This window comes from Quercus suber, unplaced genomic scaffold (assembly GCF_002906115.3).
Source record: "Quercus suber isolate HL8 unplaced genomic scaffold, Cork oak 2.0 scaffold_168, whole genome shotgun sequence".
In the NCBI taxonomy this organism is placed as follows: Eukaryota; Viridiplantae; Streptophyta; class Magnoliopsida; order Fagales; family Fagaceae; genus Quercus; species Quercus suber.
In genome coordinates this window covers 1,116,842-1,141,551 of record NW_027069628.1, presented here as the reverse complement: position 1 = coordinate 1,141,551, position 24,710 = coordinate 1,116,842, and the positions used below count along the sequence as shown (strand labels likewise).

General features: G+C 35.2%; 1 protein-coding gene across 1 annotated transcript; it reads left to right on the top strand.

Moving 5' to 3' along the window:
* The first annotated feature begins 5,733 nt into the window (after positions 1–5,733).
* Positions 5,734–11,751, top strand: LOC112019501 (inner membrane protein PPF-1, chloroplastic). Its single transcript, XM_024052019.2, has 11 exons — positions 5,734–6,168; positions 6,298–6,408; positions 6,926–7,000; positions 7,151–7,211; positions 7,672–7,745; positions 7,859–7,963; positions 9,029–9,136; positions 9,231–9,334; positions 9,963–10,112; positions 10,223–10,343; positions 11,469–11,751. The coding sequence occupies exons 1-11, from the start codon at positions 5,854–5,856 to the stop codon at positions 11,574–11,576; spliced, it is 1,332 nt and encodes a 443-aa protein (XP_023907787.1). The 5' UTR covers positions 5,734–5,853; the 3' UTR covers positions 11,577–11,751.
* Positions 11,752–24,710: the final 12,959 nt, after the last annotated feature.

Sequence of the window (24,710 nt, the reverse complement as noted above, 5' to 3'; positions counted from 1 at the left end):
TCAATCAAATGCACCTAAGTTTTTTTTTTTTAAATAAATAAATAAATAAAATAAAAATGAAATAAAATAAAATAAAAAACTCAAAATAATAGGATGATATATTTGTAGAGATTGAGAGATGAAAAATAATTTTAGAAATAGTTCAACTTTTAAGGAGAACAAATTATCTCCAGTACGTTTTAGAGAATAAATCATACATTATACCACATTACAAAATAGTCTACGACTAGTTATTAAATAATAATTAATTATCTAATTAGTATGTGGCTTAAGATGGGACCAAAAAATAAAAAATAAAAAAAAATAAGGCTCTAACTCTAATGAGTTTCAGGTTTCCATCAACTCTTGACTAATCAAAAGTTATTATTAATTATATAACAAGTGTCACTATGAAAATATTATTACACTCTAGGCCTTATTAATGAATTGTATCTCAAGACTCTATTATGATATCATTTGATCTCTCTATGAAACAAAGTAATAATAAACTGTCTTTTTATAAATCACTATTGTGGGAGGGGAAAGCCCAAGGAAGGAAAATCATCAAATGGGCTCAACTCAGGGAGCAGCTAGGCCCAACCATTCATCAGATCAGGCCCAGCACAATCAAGATAGTCTAAATAGTGAAACTAAGGAAGACGGCCAGCCTGAGGAGCATATTCTCCTCGAGAGACTAGAGACAAACCACCAAGGCCATAGGATTGAAGGTTGATGAAGGAAGTAGAGACGTGCAAGCAATAAGAGGATGAAGCTTCTAGATAAAGAATCCATCACCCCCACATTTAATGCTTTGTACCAACTCAGCCTACTGCATTAATGGCAAAATGACCCCTAAACAATACCCCCACAGCCTACAACCTACTCTACCATCACCAGTAAAGCAACAATGGGACAAGTATCTGAGGAAAGATTAACAACCATCTAAGTGGAGGGTTATGATGCAATCCTAGTAGCTATATATAATAAGGAAGATACTCCTGAAAGGAATCGGAAGAGAGAAGAAGAAAGAAATAGAAAAGGGAGAGAGGAATTAAGAATTATGTAACCGAGAAGTGTGTAATCTAGAGAACTTGAATAAGAATCTTTTTTTTTTTCCTATTATTCACTACTTAAACTGTTGTCTTAGCCAATTTCTTTTCTTTAACCAAGTACAGCTATTGAGATTTGAAGGATTGACATTAATAATCCACCTCTACAAATCAATTGTATTGGGCCTTAATTTCAACCCATTCCTATCCTAATTGAGCTTGATAGTTTGCCATGCCTCCTACAACTATTTTATTCTTAGTCTTTGGTTTAATCAATTTATTTCGTTCCTTCTATCCACAATTTTTTTAAAAAAAAAAATTGCATTTCCAATTTTTTTTCTCTTCATGTTTTTTCTATCGCAATTTTTTTCTCTCCCTGCAACAAGTGAGGAGGGTTAATTTGAACACTGACTTCCCTCTATGAATATTATAGAACACCACTAAAATCATGAACCTGTAATCAATAATTAATTAACGGTTTTGATTCTCACATATCCATAAGTTCACAATTTCTTTTTTTTCTTTTTTACGTGAACCATGTGTGGTGTTTTACAGGCTTCTGTGGAGCACCGAAAACTAATAATAGAATTGAATCATGGAATTTGCTAAAGGATCTGCACAAACATTTCAAGTGCTATGGTTATGTGCAGGTGATTTTAATGAATTACTGAAGTCAAATGGGAAGCAAGGAGGTCGATTACATCTGTATTGGCAAATGCAACGGTTTAGAGAGGCATTGGATGAGTGCAGATTAATAGACTTGGGTTTTGTGAGACAGAAATTCACTTGGGTCAAACATTTCGCAAATGGTGATATAGTGTGGGAACAATTAGCCAGAGCCGTGAGCTCAACAAGTTGGTTTCATAGTTTTCCGGCGACAAAGGCTCGAACTTGAGTTTGCAGGTCCTCGGATCATATACCTCTTCTGATCTTGCCTGAAGGTTTTATTGTTAAGCCTCAAAGACCCTGGAAGTTTGAGAATATGTGGCTAGAGAACGAAGGATGCCATGTCACCGTGGCAAGAGCTTGGAGGATAGTTCCCTCGGGTCCACCGATGGCACAAGTGATGGAAAAAATTGAAAACTGTCAGGTACGGCTGAGGCAGTGGAGTAAGCACTCAACGTGTAACATTACAAGAACTTTGGTGGATAAGAAAAAATCATTGCAGCAGGCCGAGGATGCAGCAGTGAAAGGGGGTAACGTAGATTTTTTTTGACAGGTAAAAACATAGGTGAATGATCTTCTTAGGTTGGAGGAAAGCTATGGCAACAATGGAGTCACACTCATTGGATGGTGTCGGGTGATAGAAACACATCTTACTTTCACAATCGGGCTTCACAAAGATTTCGAAGAAACAACATTTCAGAGCTTCAAGCTCTAAATGGAAGGTTAGTCTCGGGGGATGAGAATGTTTCAGCTCTAATTGTGGAATATTACCAGCTATTGTTCACTTCCTCAAGTCCAAGTGATATTAAGGAGGTTGTGCAACATACAAACAGAAGGGTGGATGATACCATGAATGCAGAACTAATCAGTGAGTTTACTAAGGCAAAAGTGGAAGTGGCTTTAGAACAAATGGCTCCCTTAAAAGGTCCTGGCCCAGATGGCATGCCCCCTATTTTTTTCCAACAACATTGGAATAGCATTGGTGATGACGTAGTTAAGGCGGTTCTTTCTTGTCTCAATTCAAAAAAAAAAGTTTGCCAAGTTTAAATAACACTTTTATTACTCTCATCCCCAAAGTTAAAAGTCCAGAATATGTTACTGAATTCCGCCCTATAGCTTTATGTAAATATTCTTTATAAACTTGTTTCTAAAGTTTTAGCAAACAAATTAAAAAGATTGTTACCTCCGATTATTTTTGAATCACAAAGTGCATTCCAATCTAATAAAGCTATTTCAGATAACATGTTGGTTGCTTTTAAGAGTCAACATCACATGAAGATGAAGAAAACTGGAAAGGTAGGACATATGGCTTTGAAGTTGGAAATGAGTAAGGCTTATGACAAATTGGAGTAGGTCTTCCTCCAACATATTATGGAAAAAATGGGCTTTCATGCGACATTGATTGGTTGGATCATGGAATGTATCAATTCTGTGACTTACTCTATATTGGTGAATGGGGAGCCTAAAGGCCACATCACTCCGACTAGAGGTATTCGTTAGGGGAACCCCCTCTCCCTTTACCTTTTTCTCATATGTTCAGAAGGTTTAAGTGGTTTGATTCAAAGTGCAATTGATAATAGGCATGTGGAGGGTTTTTCTCTTTGTAGGAATGGACCAAAAATATCTTATTTATTTTTTGCAAATGACTCCTCTTTTGTCGAGCTAGGGTGGATAAGCTTGAAAAAATACAAAATATTTTGTGCAAATATGAGAAGGCATCGGGGCAAAAAATTAACAATGACAAGACGACCCTTTTCTTTAGTTCTAATGTGGCGAATTCTTTAAGAAGCATGTAAAAAATATGTTGGGAGTGCCAGAGATAAAAGAATATGAGAAGTATTTGGGTTTGCCCTCGGTGGTAGGAAGAAACAAAAGGGCTAGCTTGAATTACATCAAAGATAGAGTGTGGGCTAAGTTGCAGGGTTGGAAAGAAAAATTACTTTCCCAAGCCGGTAAGGAGGTCTTATTGAAGGTTGTAGTACAAGCCATTCTTACCTTTGCAATGAGTTGTTTTAGGCTTCCAATGTGTTTATGTCATGATATTGAGATGTTGATCCGAAAATTCTGGTGGGGGCAACAAGGTGATAGGAGAAAAATTCATTGGAAGAAGTGGGAAGTTTTATGCCAACCCAAAGTGGAAGGGGGGATGGGTTTTAAGGATTTATGCAAATTCAATGAAGCAATGTTGGTGAAACAAGTGTGGAGATTGATTCAGGATACTAGTTCCCAATTTTATCGAGTTTTCAAAGCAAAATATTTCCCAAATTGTTCAATCTTTGAAGCATATTCCTCTTCCGGATCATTTACCTGGAAGAGTATACTAAAGTCCAAGATTTTGATTACTCAAGGCTCTAGATGGAGGATTGGGGATGGGAAGACTACTCATATTTTTGAGGATGCTTGGTTGCTGTGAATTCAGAGGGAGGAAAAATTGTTACTCCACCGAGTCTCTTATCTAGGGAAGCCACAATGGATTGCCTCATTGATCCTCATTTAGGATGGTGGAATACTCACCTGATCGACTTGTGTTTTTACCCACCTGAAGCAAAACTTATCAAATCACTGCCACTTTGCTCTACCTTACAACTTGATACATTGATATGGCCAAAGGAAAATTCAGGGAATTACTCAATCAAAACGGGTTACAAGTTCCTTTGTGAGACACCTGATACGGATTTGACAAATTCTAAGGAAGCTATGGCTCGATGGCAATGCTAGAAGAGTATTTGGAACTTGAGAGTTCCTGGAAAAATAAAACACTTCCTATGGAAATGTTGTACTAATTCTCTTCCTACTAGAGAGAATTTGTTCAAAAAGACTATACTCACAGATTCTTTGTGTCATCTGTGTTCCAAGGAGTCTGAAAATGTGCTACACGCTATATGGGGTTGTGAAAAGGTTCAACAGGTGTGGACAGTAGAGTTTGGTTGGGTGGATAGGTTTGCAGCAGCATCGGGTTCCTTCCCAAAGCTGATCCGACTAGTGCAGTCAAGACAACATCAGGTACCGCTGTTTGCAACCACAGCGTGGTCAATCTAGCACCATCGGAACAAGTCTCACCTTCAACAGAGCAGTTTGCCTTTGAATAGAATTGCGGGGTATGCAAAGGATTACATCAAGGGCTTCAAAAATCTGCAGCAGCAGCAACAATTAGTTTATAGAAAAAGCCAAACAAGGAAGTGGAGTCCTCCAGGTTCAGGTCTGATGAAGACTAATTTTGATGGATTTATGTTTAGAGAATCTGATCAAGCAGGTCTTGGAATGGTGATTCATAATTCTGAAGGACAGGTTATGGCTGCCCTTTCAGAAAGATCCATAAACCACATTCAGCCCAATTCATTGAACTGTTGGCAGCAAGAAGAGCAATCACTTTCTGCATTGAAACGAGTTTTCAAAACTCAATCTTCGAAGGCGACTCTGAGTTGGTTATCAAATCGCTTCAGGGGAAGGGGTTGGTAAACTCACAAGATGGACACATAATTCAGGACATTTTGTCTTAAGTAAACTTGCTTCAGAGCTTCTCTTTCTCTCATGTCAGTTGGCAAGAAAATGCGGTAGCACATGCTTAGCCTAGAGGGCTAGAATGTTTTTTCCTTTATTAGTCTGGATGGAGTCTATTCCTCCAGTCTTTCATTGTATTTGATTTACCAGTCATTCAATAATAGAAAGTTCTTCCTTCTCCCAAAAAAAAAAAAAAAAAAAAGTGAAAGAATATTTTTCTATTATTATTATTATTTTTTTTTGAGGAACTATTTTTCTATTAATTAAGCAGACATATTTGCATCATTGTTTACATTAGCTCAAGTGAACATAAAATTTAAACTGATAAACGTAAAACTTATCTAACTAACCAACGATATATGCCACGTCACACCACCTTGAACCCAAGATGACCAAAGAACCCTTCAATCCAGTGACGTGTTATCCTGATATTCGCTCAATCAGTCACCGTTAGCCAATCCCGCGCTAGATCCCTTGCCCTTTATGCTTTATTTATTTATAATATAATAATTCATCCTTCTCACCAAAAAACAAAAAATTTACGTTAAAATTAAAATACGGATAATTCGAAAATTCATTCTCCACCATCTCTCTCTGTAATGAGAAGCTGAGCTTGAGCTTCACTCAACTCCCTCTAGTTCACTTCTCGTCACCATCCATGGCGAAAACCCTAATTTCATCCCCACCGTTCATCGGCACGCCTCTCCCGTCTCCTCGCCATGGCTTCCTCCACTCACACCGCAGTAGACTCGTCTCCACCAGAGTCAAGTTCAGCTTCCACGAAAACCTTCCTCCCATCAATTCCCTCGACTCTCATATCGATTTCTCCGCTATCCTCACCAGAACCGAAGGCCTTCTCTACACGCTAGCCGACGCCGCCGTTGCCACCGCCGATTCCGCCGCGGACGCCGCCGTGCAGAAAAACAACGGCTGGTTCGGGTTCATATCCGACGCCATGGAGGTCGTTCTCAAGGTAAATAATAAAACTACTGTTGCTAATCTTGTGTAAATGCTTTTGCTAGAAATTGTGAGCTAATAAAATGATTTCATTTCATCGAAATTTGCCAATTTGTGAAATGGAAATTGTTTTTGATTGTATTAGGTATTGAAGGATGGACTATCAGCTGTGCACGTGCCATACGCGTACGGGTTTGCGATAATATTACTTACAATTATTGTTAAAATTGCCACATATCCATTGACAAAGCAACAGGTGAGTGTTTCAAACAATATACAAATGCAACTTTCAATTTAGATTAACCAAAAAAAAAAAAAAACTTTGGTCCGTAAATTTTGGATTAGGTTTAATTATAGAACTCAAATTTGAAAAGGTCCTTTATAGTACTAAACAAATTATAAACGTACCAAGTTAGTTAGTTCTTCTGATGGAAATTATAAACATACCAAGTTAGTTCTTTTGTAGCCTTATTATCGTTGTAATTCTTGCTTACGTGACAAAATTCGACAAAGCCGTTGTCTCATGGTAAGCTGTTATAAAGACAAGGTTACAAAATGACTAACTTAGGATGTTTTACTGAGAAAGAACTTTTTGAGTTTTTGGACTAAAATAGAATCTGACCCAAATTTTAGGGACCAATTGTAAATTTCCACCTTTAATTTATGAATGTTTTGGTGTGGCTATTTGATATTATGTGGTGGTGGTGGTGGTGGTGGTGGTCTCGATGGTGATGGTATTATTAAAAAGGGTTGACATTTAGTAATATATGTAGGTTGAATCAACACTAGCTATGCAGAACCTTCAACCAAAGATTAAAGCCATTCAACAAAGATATGCCGGAAATCAGGTGAGTCCACACATTCTCGGTTATAACTTATAAGGGTCTTGCTTTTTTTCTTTTTATTTTTTTTTTAACAATTCCTCCTCCCCCACCTTCCCCGAAAAAGTAGTAAGTACAGTTCATTCTGATATTTTTGTTGTCTTTTTCTCTTTTAAGGAAAGAATACAACTTGAGACATCAAGGCTGTATAAGCAGGCCGGGGTTAATCCATTAGCAGGTATGTTTTTTAATTGGTCTCTTAACATTTGTTGAAAAAATTCTCATGTGAGTGGCTAAGTGATGAAACATTAATGGGTTCAAAATAATTAGCTTAAGCTTTTAGGTTAACGGGGGCTCCAACATATTATATTAAGTCCTCCCTCGAAGAATTCTCAATCTTAAAGTTCTAACATTGCATTATTTTCCTCAGATGCAACACTTTGACTGTTTTGTTTTGTACATGAACTTGTCTAATGATATGGAGTCAAAAATTCATTCTTTTTATTTTGTTCAGGTCCTCCTGGACAGTTTCTCTATTTTTTATAGACAAACATCATCAGTACCTTTTTATGTTGGGTTCTTAGTTCTTTTTTGTCTCTCTTTTTATTTCAAGGCCTTACCAGTGTTATCTTTCCCTTCACCTTATAGTGCTGCTCTGCTGATGCATATTAACATCTTTATTTATTTTTTGTGGAAAGGTTGTTTCCCAACTTTGGCTACTATTCCAGTCTGGATAGGGTTATATCAAGCTCTATCAAATGTGGCAAATGAGGTAATTAAGAGGTTGCTATCCCATTATCTTTTGGGTGATTTTATTCAACTGAAACTTTTATGTCTTCACGCAAGTTCATTATTGTTAATTTTTGTTAATCATTCTGTTTGAAGGGACTGTTGACAGAAGGTTTCTTTTGGATTCCCTCTCTGGGTGGCCCAACTTCAATTGCTGCCCGACAAAGTGGATCTGGCGTTTCTTGGCTTTTTCCATTTGTGGTAAGAATAATTTTTGTTTCCATGGCTTGTTAAGCTAAAAGTTGTCTTTCATCTTTATCTATGTTGAACATTAGTTTTTCACATAAAATTCTTAATTAAACTCCGTTGTCATGGAAGTTTTCTGTTAGTTACTGATCATGGAAGTGTTAGGTCAATGTCTCAAATTGAAGCACATATCTGCAACATTTAATGATGCAGAGATTATTAGTCAGTGGTCAGGATATGTTTGGTATTGTGGCTTGTTTCCTACACTGTCCAATCTTTTAAGTCATCGACTCATTGCTATCCTCTTCCTGGCAAAATAATCTATACTAACTGCTTTCAGGTGAATTGTTGCATGTTGGGTTAGTTGGGTTAGTTGGGTATTGGTGACTGGTGCAAATTCTTATGTCAATCTTGTTTGCCTTCCAAAGCAAGCACAATCTATAGAATATATGTGGGTCTGAACTCCTTACTTGATGGGCTCTTAGGGGGCCCAATTGTGGAATTTTGTCTGGTCTTGTGGCAGATGATTTATATAATAACATGTGGTACAATGACTGGAGAAGCTTTTAATGGCCCATGGAGATGCCTTAAATGTCTGGGGAAATAGATGACCTTTCTTTCTTATAAAATTTTTTCAATAGGAAATTTTTCTACTTTCTATGTGAAAAATATCCCCCTACGTCTTCTCCTTTGTAATTTTGAAAGATTTTTAAATTTTTATATAATTTATAGTACCGCCCAGAATTTGCAGCTAAAAGAAGGGAGATAAGCAGTTTCTGAAGTTTGAAAAGCTAAGTTTGCCTTAGTAGTTTGATTTGGGAATATGCATGTTTTGGTTGGTAAGCATGTCCTAGGAACAGGATACTGATGAACTGTGTTCCATGTGAACCTTCAAGGATCTGCAGCATCAGATTTACGCTTTTACAATAGCAAGTTAGGAAAACCTACGTTAGTTCCTCAGTTGTATTTTATACAAGTATAGCACTTTAATGGCCAATTTTCTTTCTTTTTTTATTTTTTATTTTTTTTGGCAAGCTTTTGCGTTTGATATGGGTTTTACCGTGTATAATTTTCATGCAGGATGGCCAGCCACCTTTGGGCTGGTATGACACTGTGGCTTACCTTGTTTTACCTGTCCTCCTTGTTGTTTCTCAATATGTCTCAATGGAGCTCATGAAGCCTCCCCAGGTAAATCATAATCCTCTTTAACATTTTTTTTTTCCTCTCACTTCTCAATTTTCTTTCTAAGCATTTTTAAGACTTGATTGTCTTTTATTGGCAGACTGACGATCCAACTCAAAAGAACACACTTCTTGTTTTCAAATTTCTTCCACTCATGATTGGTTACTTCTCCTTGTCTGTGCCATCAGGATTATCAATTTACTGGTTGGTTTCTTGTTGCCAATTTCACTTATCCTTATCCACCTATATGCTTTAGCCAATAACTGGTTATTGTTGTTGAGGATCCATTGCCAATCCCAAAAATTTGGGACTAAGGCTTGGTTGTTATTGTTGTAGTCAATAACTGGTTTTATAAATTTTCTATTTGACCGTTATGATATGTGCAGAGTAGTTTATATGTCCCATAAGAATTTGAACTAGCACAAAACTTTGGGGTGGTTGTTCTATGACCTTAAGATCTGTGCATGTACTGATTCTGTGAAAAATTGTGATTTGTTCTATGCTGATTATGCTTGCGTTAATACAACATATACCTACTAATAAAGAAATCTTCTTTTATTGTTATCTTGAGAATCTGCTAGTCTAGATGTCTGAATCTTCTTTTATATGAACTAATTTGTTAAAATCTTATTGCTCCATACAAACTAACATGTCAAGAACTAATGAATTGCATCAGATATTTTGAATGCAAACTGAATCATATGGCTTTGCACTGATATACTTTCTCTTTTCCCCCCTTCTAAAAATTTATGCTTGGTGGACCTCAACAACTATATTTTTATAACAAACTCTTCTGTCCATTTGTTCATAGAATTTACCATGTGGTTTTTAGGTTCACAAACAATGTGCTCAGCACAGCCCAACAAGTATGGTTACGCAAATTAGGTGGTGCAAAGCCTGTTGTGAGTGAGAATGCTAATGGAATCATTACAGCAGGACGTGCAAAACGATCAGCTTCTCAGACAGAACAGCCTGGCGAGAGGTCAGTTTTACATGAAAAAATGCATGTATCATCTTTTTTTTGGTGAAAAAAATGCATGTATCATCAGCTTTTTCAAAAGTTGTTTTACCGACGAAAGTGGCAATCAACAGGTTTAGGAAGTTGAAAGAAGAGGAAGAAAAGAAGACGAAGGCACTACCCACAGAAGATGTTCAGACTCTGGTTTCCACATCTGATTCTGACGATGATCAAGATGAAGAGACTAAGGACAAGGTGAAATTTGACTCCTAGTTTTTTCCTATCTCATTTGAGTTATTGATCTTGGCCTCCAAAGCAATTTGTTATAAAATAATATTATGTTGCTTTCCTTTTGTGAATAATACCTTCAATGGGTATGAAGCTCATGTGCATAGTTAGAGAAGCCTTCCATCCTGATTGCACAAATGTTATTATGAAGATTACAACTTTTTTCAACTTGGTCATATTTTTTCCTTTAAAGCAAAAGAGAATACTACTTGAATGTTTAGGCTCATCAGGTTAGTTCAATTTGATAGAGTAGATCTGTGGTACCGAGGAATGGAAGGTTCAGAATTCTCTAGTTTGTTGCAAATTTTAGTGCCAACATTGTCTGTAGCACTTCTCTCATATTTTTCTGTGCATCTTCTAATTTCTTTGACTAAAAACTGATGGTGCAAAAGCAAACAGAAACATGAAAGTTTGTCATATTTTACAGAGTTGAAATAGAACCCATATGGCTGCATGATCATGAGTTGTTTGTCTTAACAACAGTTTGTGGTTCCCTACCTCAAGTTTGTCACTTCTGTTATTGTCATAAAGTTGGACACTGATTGGACCTTGGCTCAACATCAAACAGTCAAGTAGTACACATGTATGGTACCTGTGTTTTGGTGCATGTGTGCATATCTGCGGAATTTTCTCATATTGTATTTCATGGAAGGAACCACACAGACTAGGAAAAAGGGTGTTCTGTGTCTTGCTACTGTACTACCCTATGACAGGAAGGTGGCCTATTGATTTGCATATGACAAAGAGACATCAAAATGAAAAGCAAACCATATTTGTTTTATGTTCATAAATTATTAAAATTTTATTCTGAATAGTCGAATTTGAATGTTACTTTTGGCACAGATGATTCTCTATTAATAATGTTGATCGCAGTTGATATGTGTGTGAACTCAGTACTAAAGAAATGTGTTTTAAAAGAGATTTAGCAACTGCTTTATTTTATTTTTGAAATGGAGAACCTTTATCATTCTTGACCATGCCAACCTCAATTATGTTCTGGAATTGGGATGTCTAGCTTTATATTGTGCAAATCTTTTTCCCAATGTTTTTGTTTTAACGTTGGCTTTAGAAACTAACTTATTTTTATGACAGGATGAGAACGCTCTAGAAGAAGCATATGCTTCTAGTGTTAGCAAAGACGTTCCAAATTATCCACGCCCAAGGAGAAGCAAGCGATCAAAGCGGAAACGTGCCTTATAAAATGACAGTAAACTGATATGTTTGTAGTTTATGGTGAGTCCTGTATATCTTAACAAATTGTATTTTGGTTAATATATAATGGCCATTTTTATGTTGGCTCATTCATTTTGAAAATATAATTCAACCCCTACATTCAACATGAATTCTAAGCAAGCCTACCCACAATTGTTACTCATGTTTCAAGTAATTACTTTCCCTTTGAAAATGGGTTACCATAAAATCCTTACTGTCAAATGAAGTGACACAGCATTGCAAGAAGTGCCATCTGCAAATGGGTTTATTATGTTGAAGAATAGAAAGTTCTAAACTTACAAATTAGTGAAAGAAAAAAGTCTGTTGTGTTTGTGGAGATTGGTTTTTCTGCATTTGGGTAATTTACTTAAGCAGCCCCGAAGATGATATTCACATTGGTTCATACATCAGCATCTCTGTACCCATTTTGGATGTGTAAAATATACCCATTTTGCAAACAGGAGATCAGCTGATAAAGGTGTGAACCTCTTCAGCCCATGCATAAAAACGTAAGACATTGTAATGGAAATAAATTTTGTGCCTTGTTTTCTTGCATTTTTCCCCTTTTGGTTTTATATAATGGAGCTTAAATCTTATGCTGAAATATTTTTGTGGAGATTTAAGCATATGGAATTCTACATCAAATACTAACCATTGTTCAGTAATAGAAGCTTTTAGAATACAGTCTACATTAAATTTCTTCTTTTGCATGAGCACAACACCCTAAACAACAGTTCTCCAAAGCTACAAGTACATCTGATCTCTAAATTCCCAAAATATGCAGTAGCCCTTACTGTTACTAAGCTATGCGGAAAAAGTGGATCCATCTATTTATTTTCTAGACGGTGGGCGTTGATTCCCCACTGGGTTGGGGCCTGATGGGATTTTATGATTGTTCTTTCCTCTGACCTGTTTCTAATCATAGGATAGATAAAAAAGTTCAGGTGTATGGAATTTGCATTTAGAACTTACATAGATGAGAGAAATAATTGAGTTGAAAAAACTTGTACTTGTACTTACCCTAGCAGATAAGGCATATCCATTGTGTGACCTTGAGCTCAGTTGTCCAGGTCTGAACCTGAAATGAACTGTATTCAGCAACAAAGCCAAGGTACGTTAGTGCTTGTAAGTTGTAAGAATAAATATAGTGTCTCTGCTTAGTTGTTATCCACACCATTTTAGTGCTACTATATAACAGTAAAGAACCTAATAACTCAGCTAAAGAGACACCTCCTGAATAGGAGGAAAACAATAAGGGATAGTGGCTTACCTGATTGTACAGCTTGGACATTGGTAGCAAAGTAAGAGTGTTGAGAAGTTGCAAGAAGGAGCCATGCTAAGAGAAGATGGATTAGAGTCTGTCTTCTCATTTTGCGCATGAGCTGGTGCATGCTGCCAGTGGTATAGGTATGCTTTATTGTGAGTGGGCTTTTCACAAGCTAAAAGAAACAATTTATCTACTTCATCCTTGGTAATCATTACTAAACTTGAAAAAAATGTGGGAATGTTTGTTAAAAGTGCTTGGGAATCCTATGCCATTACATACCGAACTGATTAGATTAGAAATATGTGTTTCTCCTCATTGTGGGTTGACTTCTTCACTGCTATCATTGCATCCATGATAAAATTTATAAGTATTTGTTATAATTTTGTTTTTGAGTATATTTGAACCATATCGTCGGCATGGCATGTAGGGACCCGCCAATGAGTTTTGAATATTTAAGTTCCTGGCATTATAAAATGTTTTGGGTATATGTATTCAACAAACAAAAAATGGTTGTGTTCTTATTTTGTCTTTTCTGCAATAAAATTGAAATTAATTTTTTATCCTAAGTTAGGGCCATAAATGATCTAAGCTATTTATGAACAATTTGAGTCCGAATTAAGAAAAAACTTGTTTATATTCGTTTGTTTAGTAAATAAGCTAAGCTCAAACCTAACTTTAGGCTTGATTATTAAACGAATCAAGCTCAAACATAATAATATATTCGTGAACAAGCTTGTGAACATAAAGACTCAAATTAGCTATACATAATACCATATATTTATATATACACTTATCTAAAAATATATTTATATAGACTTAAAATTGGGTTGTATAAGTTTGTAAATTGGTTCATATGATATTAAAATTATATTTATAGTTTATTCATAACATAAACAATCTATTTGTAGGAAAAATTCATAAATTTGTGAAAGGATAAAACATTTTAGTCATGATTTTAAGTATATATAGGAGAAAAAAATTTAATCAACTAGCTCATGAATAAGCTTGAGCTTGTTTAACAAGTAAATGAACCAAGTTTAAACATGTGATCTTAGTTGGTGATGAGCTTGAGCTCGACTCATGTTTGAAATAAAATTAAATAAACAAATCTAAACTTTTAATACTTGACTCATTTGCAGCCCTATCCTAAACCCTCTATAGAAATCAAAAGGAGTTTTTTATTATTATTATTATTATATAATACAATAAAATGGACATATGTCTATACATGGACAAGCACAAGAGGACTTGCCTACCTAGAAAAGCTGTCTAGAAGAGTGGAAATGCTTTGCATAATGGTGGTGAAGTCTCTGCCATCTGGACCCAAATCAGATACAATAATTGACTTCAGATGAAGCTATCAATGAAGATATGCCAAACATCTTTTCCTAGATTATAGGGATTTTAACCATTGATTGTCGGTTGAGCTAAGGGTTTTAACTTTGAAAAAATTCCATGGATATTGGCCAATACAGATAACCATATCAAATTAGATCTATCGGTCCTATCCAGCTTCAGACACATACAATAGCAAAATGCATGACTTAATGACTAATGAGGAGCTCTCAATCTCTATTATAGAATACTTACCACAGCCATTAGGTGAAGCCTTTGAACTGTTTTAGTGGGACTCTAGGTTTTCTGCGGTGAGGCTTTTACTGCTTAGATTCATAGTTCTTTCTTGTGGTCCTGTGGACCCAGTTTCATAAACATCAATACATGTCATATCATAATATCATATACATTCAAGGGTCCTATGAGTCTCTAAAATGCTTTAATTCTCTTGTCCTAACAATCTGGAAGATTTTGTGTTAGTTCAAAGAATGAGAAATTTTGTAGCAGAGGAAAGAAAGTAAATGATTGAAAGCGTTAATTGCATATGATGAGCTGAGCTAAATTTGAAATCTAAAGTCAAATCACACTTGATAGTTACTGGTTTAGCACTTTCGCTTATATTGATCGGTAAATCAAATTTATAAAAGTTTGAGTTTGGCCCGGGAGACAAGACTTTAAAAGAAAATATAAAAAAAGTCTGACCATTTGGTTTGGAAATATAATCATTAAAAGGAAGGAAAGTCTCCCATGTCATAATTAGGATCTTGCAATATCCATATCACTTTGAGTTAGATATGTTATGCTCAGATGGGCCATGGGCCGCTTAGTCAAAGAAAAAAGATGGGCTGCAGGCCTGCAGCCAATGAGCCCGGTAATGATGAACAGGTAAAGTAAGAGTAGAGAACTTTTGAGTACCTTAACTCTTAGAGTGTGTTTGTTTGGAGGTGAAATAGGGAGGATGAAAAACTCTGGAGAGAAAATAGAAAAGAAAATGAATTTGAGTGTTGTTTGGTTGGAAGGAGGGGAAAGAAAACTTTTGTGTGGAGCTAGACATTTTCCACCAAGGCCCACAAAAACTCTCTCCAAAATGGAGAGAAAATAGAGAAGAAAATGTTGAGGCGTGCTATGTGACAAAAATACCCTCGCTTTTTATTGCTCTTACCTACCCCTCTCGCTTTCCCACCCTATTGCCTTTTCATCCTTATCTCCCAACATCTTCACAACAACATGAACCTTTTTTTTTTTTAATGTCTTCCCAGATAACACATAATCAATTTTTGTTGCCCATAAATTTTAAATTATATATAATAATAAAGAAATGTAATATAAATGTATATGTATTTGTGTTAATTTTTATATTATTTAATGAGTGTAAATATATCTATTTCTTATATATCATATAACAAGGACATAATAATCAATTTATATAAACTACATTTTCCATCCTTCCCTTTTTCTCTTCAACCAAATAAAAGAGTTTTTCACCCTCCCACTTTTTCACTCCTCCAACCAAACACACATGAGAGAAAACCAAATCTTTTTTATCCTGCCACTTTTCCATTATCCCACTAATTTTTCATCCTCTTGCTTTTCCACTCCTCCAACTAAACGGACCCTTAAGTTGAATTACTAAGAGTAAGGGCCTATAATTTGCTTTCAACTTTGAGCATTGGCGGCATTACTTTATTTCTTCTAGCTTGTGAATTACTGAGAGGAAGGGTCTATAATTTGCTTTCAACTTTGAGCATTGGCGGCATTACTTTATTTCTTCTAGCTTGTGAAATTAGTTTGGCATTACTCTTAAGCTATCTTTGCTGCCACCAAAGTCAGTGGAATCCATGCCATCAATACCTATCCAGATTCGGATCTTGCAATATTCTTATCACTTTGAGTTAGATATGTTATGCTCAGATAGGCCATGGGTCGCTTAGCCAAAGAAAAAAGATGGGCTGCAGCCAATGAGCCCGGTAATGATGAACAGGTAAAGTAAGAGTGAAGAGAACTTTTGGGTTCCTTAACTCTTAAGCTGAATTACTGAGAGTGAGGGCCCATAATTTGCATTCAACTTTGAGCATTGGCGGCATTACTTTATTTCTTCTAGCTTGTGAAATAGTTTGGCATTACTCTTAAGCTATCTTTGCTGCCACCAAAGTCAGTGGAATCCATGCCATCAATACCTATCCAGATTCCAGCTATCCTATCAACTAAATCATCGTCAACCTCCAAATCCAAACCACATTGACTCACTCACTTTCAATGGCATTTCCAAGCTTTTTTTCTTGGTTCCTCGTGCATTTATTCTAGATTCCTTTCGTTTTTTTTAATCCTTGGAGAAGAAAGGCTCCTTCTAGGTATAGGGACTTAGCAAATGTTGTTCTAGCTAGGCATTTGAAGTAATCAAAGTCCAACCAAACTGCTAGAGAGCATAGTTTATCTGGATGTAATTTAGTCTAAAGAGCAAAAGATAGATAATGACTGTTGATTATTGATTGAACTGCGATAAATGACCAAAAATTATGCTTGAGAATTGCACCATGATTTAAAAGGGAGGATGCAAGTTTAGCTATAAAATGTGGTTTTTCATTCCCTTGATGTATGTCCTCCTACCTATTTCCTCCTAGGTAACTATGCGGCTTGTGGGCTTGGGCCACGAAAGGAGCTAGTCGTTGTATAAAGTTCTAGAAACAAGTATCGGCAAGGCTTTACTTGAGAGTACATAGAATAGAATGAAATGCAATGATCTTAAATGAATAGAATGGAATTTTTTTTTTCTAGAGAAACAAACTAACAACTAAACACACACACTTAATTACACTCTCTCGCCAAGTTGAAATACATTACTTAACTTAAAATATCACTACAAAAGGACTAAAGGAAATGAATTGAATAAAATTAAGTAACTTTGTTTGGGTGTTTTAAAACAAAAAAAATGGTAAAGAATGGAAGATAAATAGCCTTGTTTGGAAATAACATAAACGGAAATGAATAGAATTATTTTATAACAATATTACTATTAAACCTCTATTTTAAAATAAATGTCTAAATATATAGAGGTATTTTGGGAGTTTTAGTAAAAAAATTCATAAAATATAATTTAATTCCCTTAAATTCCTCTCAATTTTTTGGGGGAATGAAAATTTGAGATTTGAGATTTAAAGGAAATAGAAAGAAATGAGTATTCCCCCCTACCTATTCTATTCTCTCTCACTTAAACTCTCATATAATAAAATGAACTTTCTGTTCCACCCATTAAAACTCTCAAACAAGGAAATAGAAGTATATTCTAAAATTATTCTTTTCATTCATTTTCATTTCATTCTTCTCTCCACCCAAACAATGGCTTAATGTGAATGATGAATTTCTTTGAGAATCTAGTAGTCGGCATTCCTGGTGAGCCTAGCGAATTATGTGGAGCCTAGCAAATTATGATAGCCAAAAATCAACCAAGACTTAAAACACTTGGTGGCAATGGAGTCAAATTAATTATAATGAAAAGAAGAAACAAAAGTTTAACACGTAAGTTGGATTTGAAGATGTGTATCAAAGATTTGTTGCGATTCAATAATATAGCTCTATCACTCTAGCTTCGTAGGATCTTTTTCCACCTTAGTATACTACAGACAAGGGCACAAGCACAGGTCAAGCCCCATTCATCATGGTTGAAGAGTAAGGTAGAGAAATTTGTTGTGCATAAATTTTAATAATTGGTTGTTGTGAGACTCATGTAAAATGGGAATGGAAGAGAAAAAGTTTCTTAAGTAAGCCAAATTGATGGTTTGAGTGCTTGACTTAGTAGCATTGGGAGTTTCAAATGACCTGGCCTTCACATACATTCTTTTTCCCAAAAATAATCATATAGCAAAGTTCATGAAAAATTATGTTTGATACTTTCACACCTATCTTTCAGTCCAAAAAAGAAAAAAAGAAGAGATATTTGTGTCTCCATCCTTAATATGTTTGAACTTTGAACCCATGCTTTTCTCATAACCTCTATGCTTCAAAGTTCGTATTATTATGAAACTTACGGACATACTAACAAGAAACTCCAATAAACCCGATCCAAAAAAAAAAAAATTCGAATAAATAAACTTATTACATCTTTCTTTGCACGTGACTTAGACTGTGATCTGTTCCTGTTGGAGTTCCGTCCTCTTGACCTGCTTCTACCTCTATTGCTTGACTCAGACTTTACAATAAGTCCATCAGCCTGAGAACCATCACCATCTTGCTTCATCTTTATGTGTGACAAGAGAGCACTAGTCACCTCCTCGAGTACTATAGTCTCTTTGCCGTACATCAACGTAGTCACTAGATGATCAAAAGAAGTAGGAAGCGACGCTAACAAGAGTAATGCTTTATCTTCGTCCTCATAATTCACCCCAAAACTTGACAGTTGAGTGTTCAACATATTAAACGTGTTGAGATGCTCCAACAGATCTGAACCTTCCTTCATATGCAAACTATACAGTTGTTTCTTCACGTACAACTTGTTCGTCAGATTCTTTCTCATATAAAGACCTTCTAGTTTTTCCCAAACCTCCTTTGCGGTCTTTGCTTCTAGGATGTTGTGAATGACCTCATCACCTAGGTTTAGACGAATAGCGCTGGCTGCTTTCTCATCCATCTCTTCCCATTCTACATCCTTCATCGTTTCCGGTTTCTTCTCCTTCCCAAGCAAGGCCTTGTGAACTCCTTGTTGAATTAGGAGATCCTTCATCCGCCTTTGCCAAAGAGAAAAATTTCCCTTACCACAAAACTTCTCTACATCATACTTTGTGCTTGACATCTTTACTGTGTTCAAAGGATTGAATCCTAACCTGGCTCTAATACCACTTGTTGTGCAGATAGCACCCCAGGACTCCAATTAATAACAGTAAATAAGCGGAAATTAAATAACAAGCACACACAAAAACACAAGAATTTACGTGGTTCGGCAAACTGCCTACCTCCACGGAGACAACGGAGAAATTTCACTATAAAAAATAGGGAGATACAATAGTGCACAATAACACTCTCAAGAAACCCAAATCCCAATTACACCCTAGCACTCTCTCACAAAAACAATAAGAATAGAAGCTGGCTGCCTCTCTTTTCTCTATTTTTCTCTCATGCGGCTGCTCACTAGGTTAATTGGAATTCTCTAATTCTCTCTTACCATTCAACACCCTTAATATATCTATATATATATATATATTATAGGCCGGCTGTACTGGGAATTAAATTCCTAGTTGAATTTGGTTTCCTAATACTACTTGACTTGGGCTTGTGGCAATTCAAGCCACACACACGGCCCACTTCAACAGGCGGCATTACTTTATTTCTTCTAGCTTGTGAAATTAGTTTGGCATTACTCTTAAGCTATCTTTGCTGCCACCAAAGTCAGTGGAATCCATGCCATCAATACCTATCCAGATTCGGATCTTGCAATATTCTTATCACTTTGAGTTAGATATGTTATGCTCAGATAGGCCATGGGTCGCTTAGCCAAAGTAAAAAGATGGGCTGCAGCCAATGAGCCCGGTAATGATGAACAGGTAAAGTAAGAGTGAAGAGAACTTTTGGGTTCCTTAACTCTTAAGCTGAATTACTGAGAGTGAGGGCCCATAATTTGCATTCAACTTTGAGCATTGGCGGCATTACTCTATTTCTTCTAGCTTGTGAAATAGTTTGGCATTACTCTTAAGCTATCTTTGCTGCCACCAAAGTCAGTGGAATCCATGCCATCAATACCTATCCAGATTCCAGCTATCCTATCAACTAAATCATCGTCAACCTCCAAATCCAAACCACATTGACTCACTCACTTTCAATGGCATTTCCAAGCTTTTTTTCTTGGTTCCTCGTGCATTTATTCTAGATTCCTTTCGTTTTTTTTAATCCTTGGAGAAGAAAGGCTCCTTCTAGGTATAGGGACTTAGCAAATGTTGTTCTAGCTAGGCATTTGAAGTAATCAAAGTCCAACCAAACTGCTAGAGAGCATAGTTTATCTGGATGTAATTTAGTCTAAAGAGCAAAAGATAGATAATGACTGTTGATTATTGATTGAACTGCGATAAATGACCAAAAATTATGCTTGAGAATTGCACCATGATTTAAAAGGGAGGATGCAAGTTTAGCTATAAAATGTGGTTTTTCATTCCCTTGATGTATGTCCTCCTACCTATTTCCTCCTAGGTAACTATGCGGCTTGTGGGCTTGGGCCACGAAAGGAGCTAGTCGTTGTATAAAGTTCTAGAAACAAGTATCGGCAAGGCTTTACTTGAGAGTACATAGAATAGAATGAAATGCAATGATCTTAAATGAATAGAATGGAATTTTTTTTTTCTAGAGAAACAAACTAACAACTAAACACACACACTTAATTACACTCTCTCGCCAAGTTGAAATACATTACTTAACTTAAAATATCACTACAAAAGGACTAAAGGAAATGAATTGAATAAAATTAAGTAACTTTGTTTGGGTGTTTTAAAACAAAAAAAATGGTAAAGAATGGAAGATAAATAGCCTTGTTTGGAAATAACATAAACGGAAATGAATAGAATTATTTTATAACAATATTACTATTAAACCTCTATTTTAAAATAAATGTCTAAATATATAGAGGTATTTTGGGAGTTTTAGTAAAAAAATTCATAAAATATAATTTCATTCCCTTAAATTCCTCTCAATTTTTTGGGGGAATGAAAATTTGAGATTTGAGATTTAAAGGAAATAGAAAGAAATGAGTATTCCCCCCTACCTATTCTATTCTCTCTCACTTAAACTCTCATATAATAAAATGAACTTTCTGTTCCACCCATTAAAACTCTCAAACAAGGAAATAGAAGTATATTCTAAAATTATTCTTTTCATTCATTTTCATTTCATTCTTCTCTCCACCCAAACAATGGCTTAATGTGAATGATGAATTTCTTTGAGAATCTAGTAGTCGGCATTCCTGGTGAGCCTAGCGAATTATGTGGAGCCTAGCAAATTATGATAGCCAAAAATCAACCAAGACTTAAAACACTTGGTGGCAATGGAGTCAAATTAATTATAATGAAAAGAAGAAACAAAAGTTTAACACGTAAGTTGGATTTGAAGATGTGTATCAAAGATTTGTTGCGATTCAATAATATAGCTCTATCACTCTAGCTTCGTAGGATCTTTTTCCACCTTAGTATACTACAGACAAGGGCACAAGCACAGGTCAAGCCCCATTCATCATGGTTGAAGAGTAAGGTAGAGAAATTTGTTGTGCATAAATTTTAATAATTGGTTGTTGTGAGACTCATGTAAAATCGGAATGGAAGAGAAAAAGTTTCTTAAGTAAGCCAAATTGATGGTTTGAGTGCTTGACTTAGTAGCATTGGGAGTTTCAAATGACCTGGCCTTCACATACATTCTTTTTCCCAAAAATAATCATATAGCAAAGTTCATGAAAAATTATGTTTGATACTTTCACACCTATCTTTCAGTCCAAAAAAGAAAAAAAGAAGAGATATTTGTGTCTCCATCCTTAATATGTTTGAACTTTGAACCCATGCTTTTCTCATAACCTCTATGCTTCAAAGTTCGTATTATTATGAAACTTACGGACATACTAACAAGAAACTCCAATAAACCCGATCCAAAAAAAAAAAAATTCGAATAAATAAACTTAATAAATACAAACAAACAAACAAAAAGTAACAAGGATATTTTCACCCTTACATGGAATCCAAATAAAGTAAAAGTAATAAAAAAAAAGTACGCAATAAAAAGTTAAGAGTGAAAAAAATAGATCCATATCCAAACACAGTACCCCTGCAACCCAGCAGTGAGCAAGGCAGGTAAATCCAAACACAAATTTTGATTTTGAATTGTCTTTCTTTATTTCTTTAAACGTATAAACAAATCGACAGGGACCTCAGAGATGGTGCTGGTTACCCTCTTTTGCCAAAGTGCTTGTCGTGACCGTCCACCTCGATCGAAGCCACTGCGTTCACTGTCACTCTCTCACTCTAACGCACCATGCACGCTTTCGTAAACACCATTGGTTGAATCATTTTCGTTTACAGGGCCTTACAGCATCCCTCCCATTAAATCCGACGTGATTATGATTTTATTTTATTTTTTTTTTATTTCTAATAAGTTCAAGGATAATAAAGAAAAAAAAAAGTTAATGGATGTTCTAAAAATATTTATTTTTGAAATATTTTTAAAAATTTTATGAAAAAAGCAAAAAAATTAATTTTTGTTAAGAATTTCTTATATTTCTTACTAAAGTGATGTCATAATTGTTCTTGTGGGAGAAGGTATCCAAAGAGATTTTAGGGCCCATGGGTCCTGTTCGAGGAAGATCAAGGCTCATTCATGCGCCAACCCAGGTCTGACACATGGGCTAAGACCAAGGAAGGAAGATGTGAAGATCACTCTAATTCGGACTAAACTTATGAGAAGAGGTCCGAGAAAAGGAGGCTAGCAAGCCCGTTGTCCAAGAAGACCAAGGAGTAAATGCCTTTTGGGAATAACTTATTCAACTCCTTGCACTAGAAAGTAAAGCACTATGGTATAGAGCAAGGTTTTCAAACCCAGACCGTTCAAAGAACCGGAAAAGAGAGAGGTTCAAGGTTTTTAAGGTCGGACCGAGGTCCAACCAAGGTTGAACCGTGATGACGTCAAAATTAATTTAATATTAATTAAAATACAAATAAATGTATTAAATGTGTAAAAATATGAAAATTTACACTTAAAAAAATATTAAGCAATTAAAACAACTTTCAAATGTATTTTTCGTTATTTTTATAAAGTGAATAGAAAATAATAAATATAAACAAGCTTTAAAAAATTTTATTTGTTATTCTTTCAAATAAAAAATGCATTTTAATTTAAAATAACATCATTTTTAACATAAATTTACAATTTTCATATTCATATTTATTGATGTGAAAGAATAATTCTTGAACCAAAAAAAAAAGAAAAAGAAAATACTATTAAGTAAATAGTGATAAAATTAAATCCAAAACTATTAATCTTGTAGAATTAAAATAAATAAAATATAAGTTTCAAGAAGAACACAAGGAAGCCTAGTGGTTCAGTGGTTGGCGTGTTGGACAAAGGTCCAGAAATCCTAGGAGGTCGTTGGTTTTATTCCTGGAGCACGCGTTTTACCTAATTAATTTCAAAACCGGTTTCACTCACTAAAGAACCGGATTGGAGCCCGGGTCACGGGTAACCAAGTCGGACCGTCCGGTCACGGGTAACCGGGTCGGACCGTCCGGTTCGGTCTGGATTTCACAACTGTGGTATAGAGTCGTGCAAGCAAGGGAAAAATGAAATATCTAGAAAGGTGGTCATCACCTCCACATTCAATACTCTGCACTAAATGAGCTAGCTGCATTTATGAGGAAAAGACACCTGAACAATGACTTTACAGCTCACAACTTTCTTTACCACCTCCAGAAGGATCCTGATGGGACAAGCATCCAACTTACTCCCCTAAGACGTACAATTGGAGGGCTGAGATGCAATAGAAAAGATTATATAATGAAATGAACCCTTCTAGAAAGGAGTGACATTTTTACGAAATGAAAGAGAGAGAACTAAAGATCCAACTGTAAACAAATCAACTTTGACTGTTAATGAACAATTCATCCTCAAACCTACCCAAGGAAGAATTTACATTGGATATGTGCTTGTTTCGTTCATGTTAATTGGTTTAATCCTGTTATCCTCAAGCTTGTAATTTACTTAGAATTGCAATTGACTCAAAAAGCCTACTCTCTTACAAATTTATTGTATTGGGCTTGAAGTATTGGGAGCCACTATTCTAAGTGGGCTTGGGCTGTTCTTTGGGTTCTTACATTTCTAAAATGGTTTATTAATAATTGCTCTAAAGGCACCTATAAATATGACCAATTTCTTTATAATTTTTTCGTAACATACATACATACATACATACATACATACATACATACATATATATATATATATATATATGTATATAACGATTTGATGTAATAGTAAAGAACATGAAATTCAATAGTTAGATTTTCAAAATATGTAGTAATTTTTATTTTATTAACTAAGGTTGTACCTTAAAGGTACAACCAATTTTGTAGCTAAATTTTGTCCATATCAAAAACACTAAATAAATAAAACTTCCTAACCAAAAAAAAAAAAAACTNATATATGTATATAACGATTTGATGTAATTAGTGTATAATAATGTGCTAAAATTGTTACTAAATCATTTTTAAAAAAAATTGACACCACTTTCATGGGTATGAAAAAGCAGTAAAAAAAATTAATTATTTTTTTCCATAAAAATTTTTTTTTAAATATCTTCTAAATTATTGCCCTTAGGCCATTTGTTAACTTTTTCTCTAATAAAAATTGTGTTGTTTCAATAACAACCCTATCGATACATTTTTTTAGAACAACTTATCTAGCTTTTCGTCAAAAAAATTTTTGTTAAAAGTGTACTAGAGTATACTTGTACTTTAAAAAGAAAGTAAGAAAATGTGAGATTTAAAATTAAAAAAAAAAAAAAAAAA

Excerpts from the sequence above, each read along its gene's own strand:
- LOC112019501 (XM_024052019.2), top strand. The coding sequence starts at position 5,854 with ATGGCGAAAACCCTAATTTCATCCCCACCGTTCATCGGCACGCCTCTC. Across the intron at positions 6,169-6,297 it reads CCATGGAGGTCGTTCTCAAG|GTATTGAAGGATGGACTATC; the intron begins GTAAATAATAAA and ends TGATTGTATTAG. Across the intron at positions 7,746-7,858 it reads TATCAAATGTGGCAAATGAG|GGACTGTTGACAGAAGGTTT; the intron begins GTAATTAAGAGG and ends TTCTGTTTGAAG.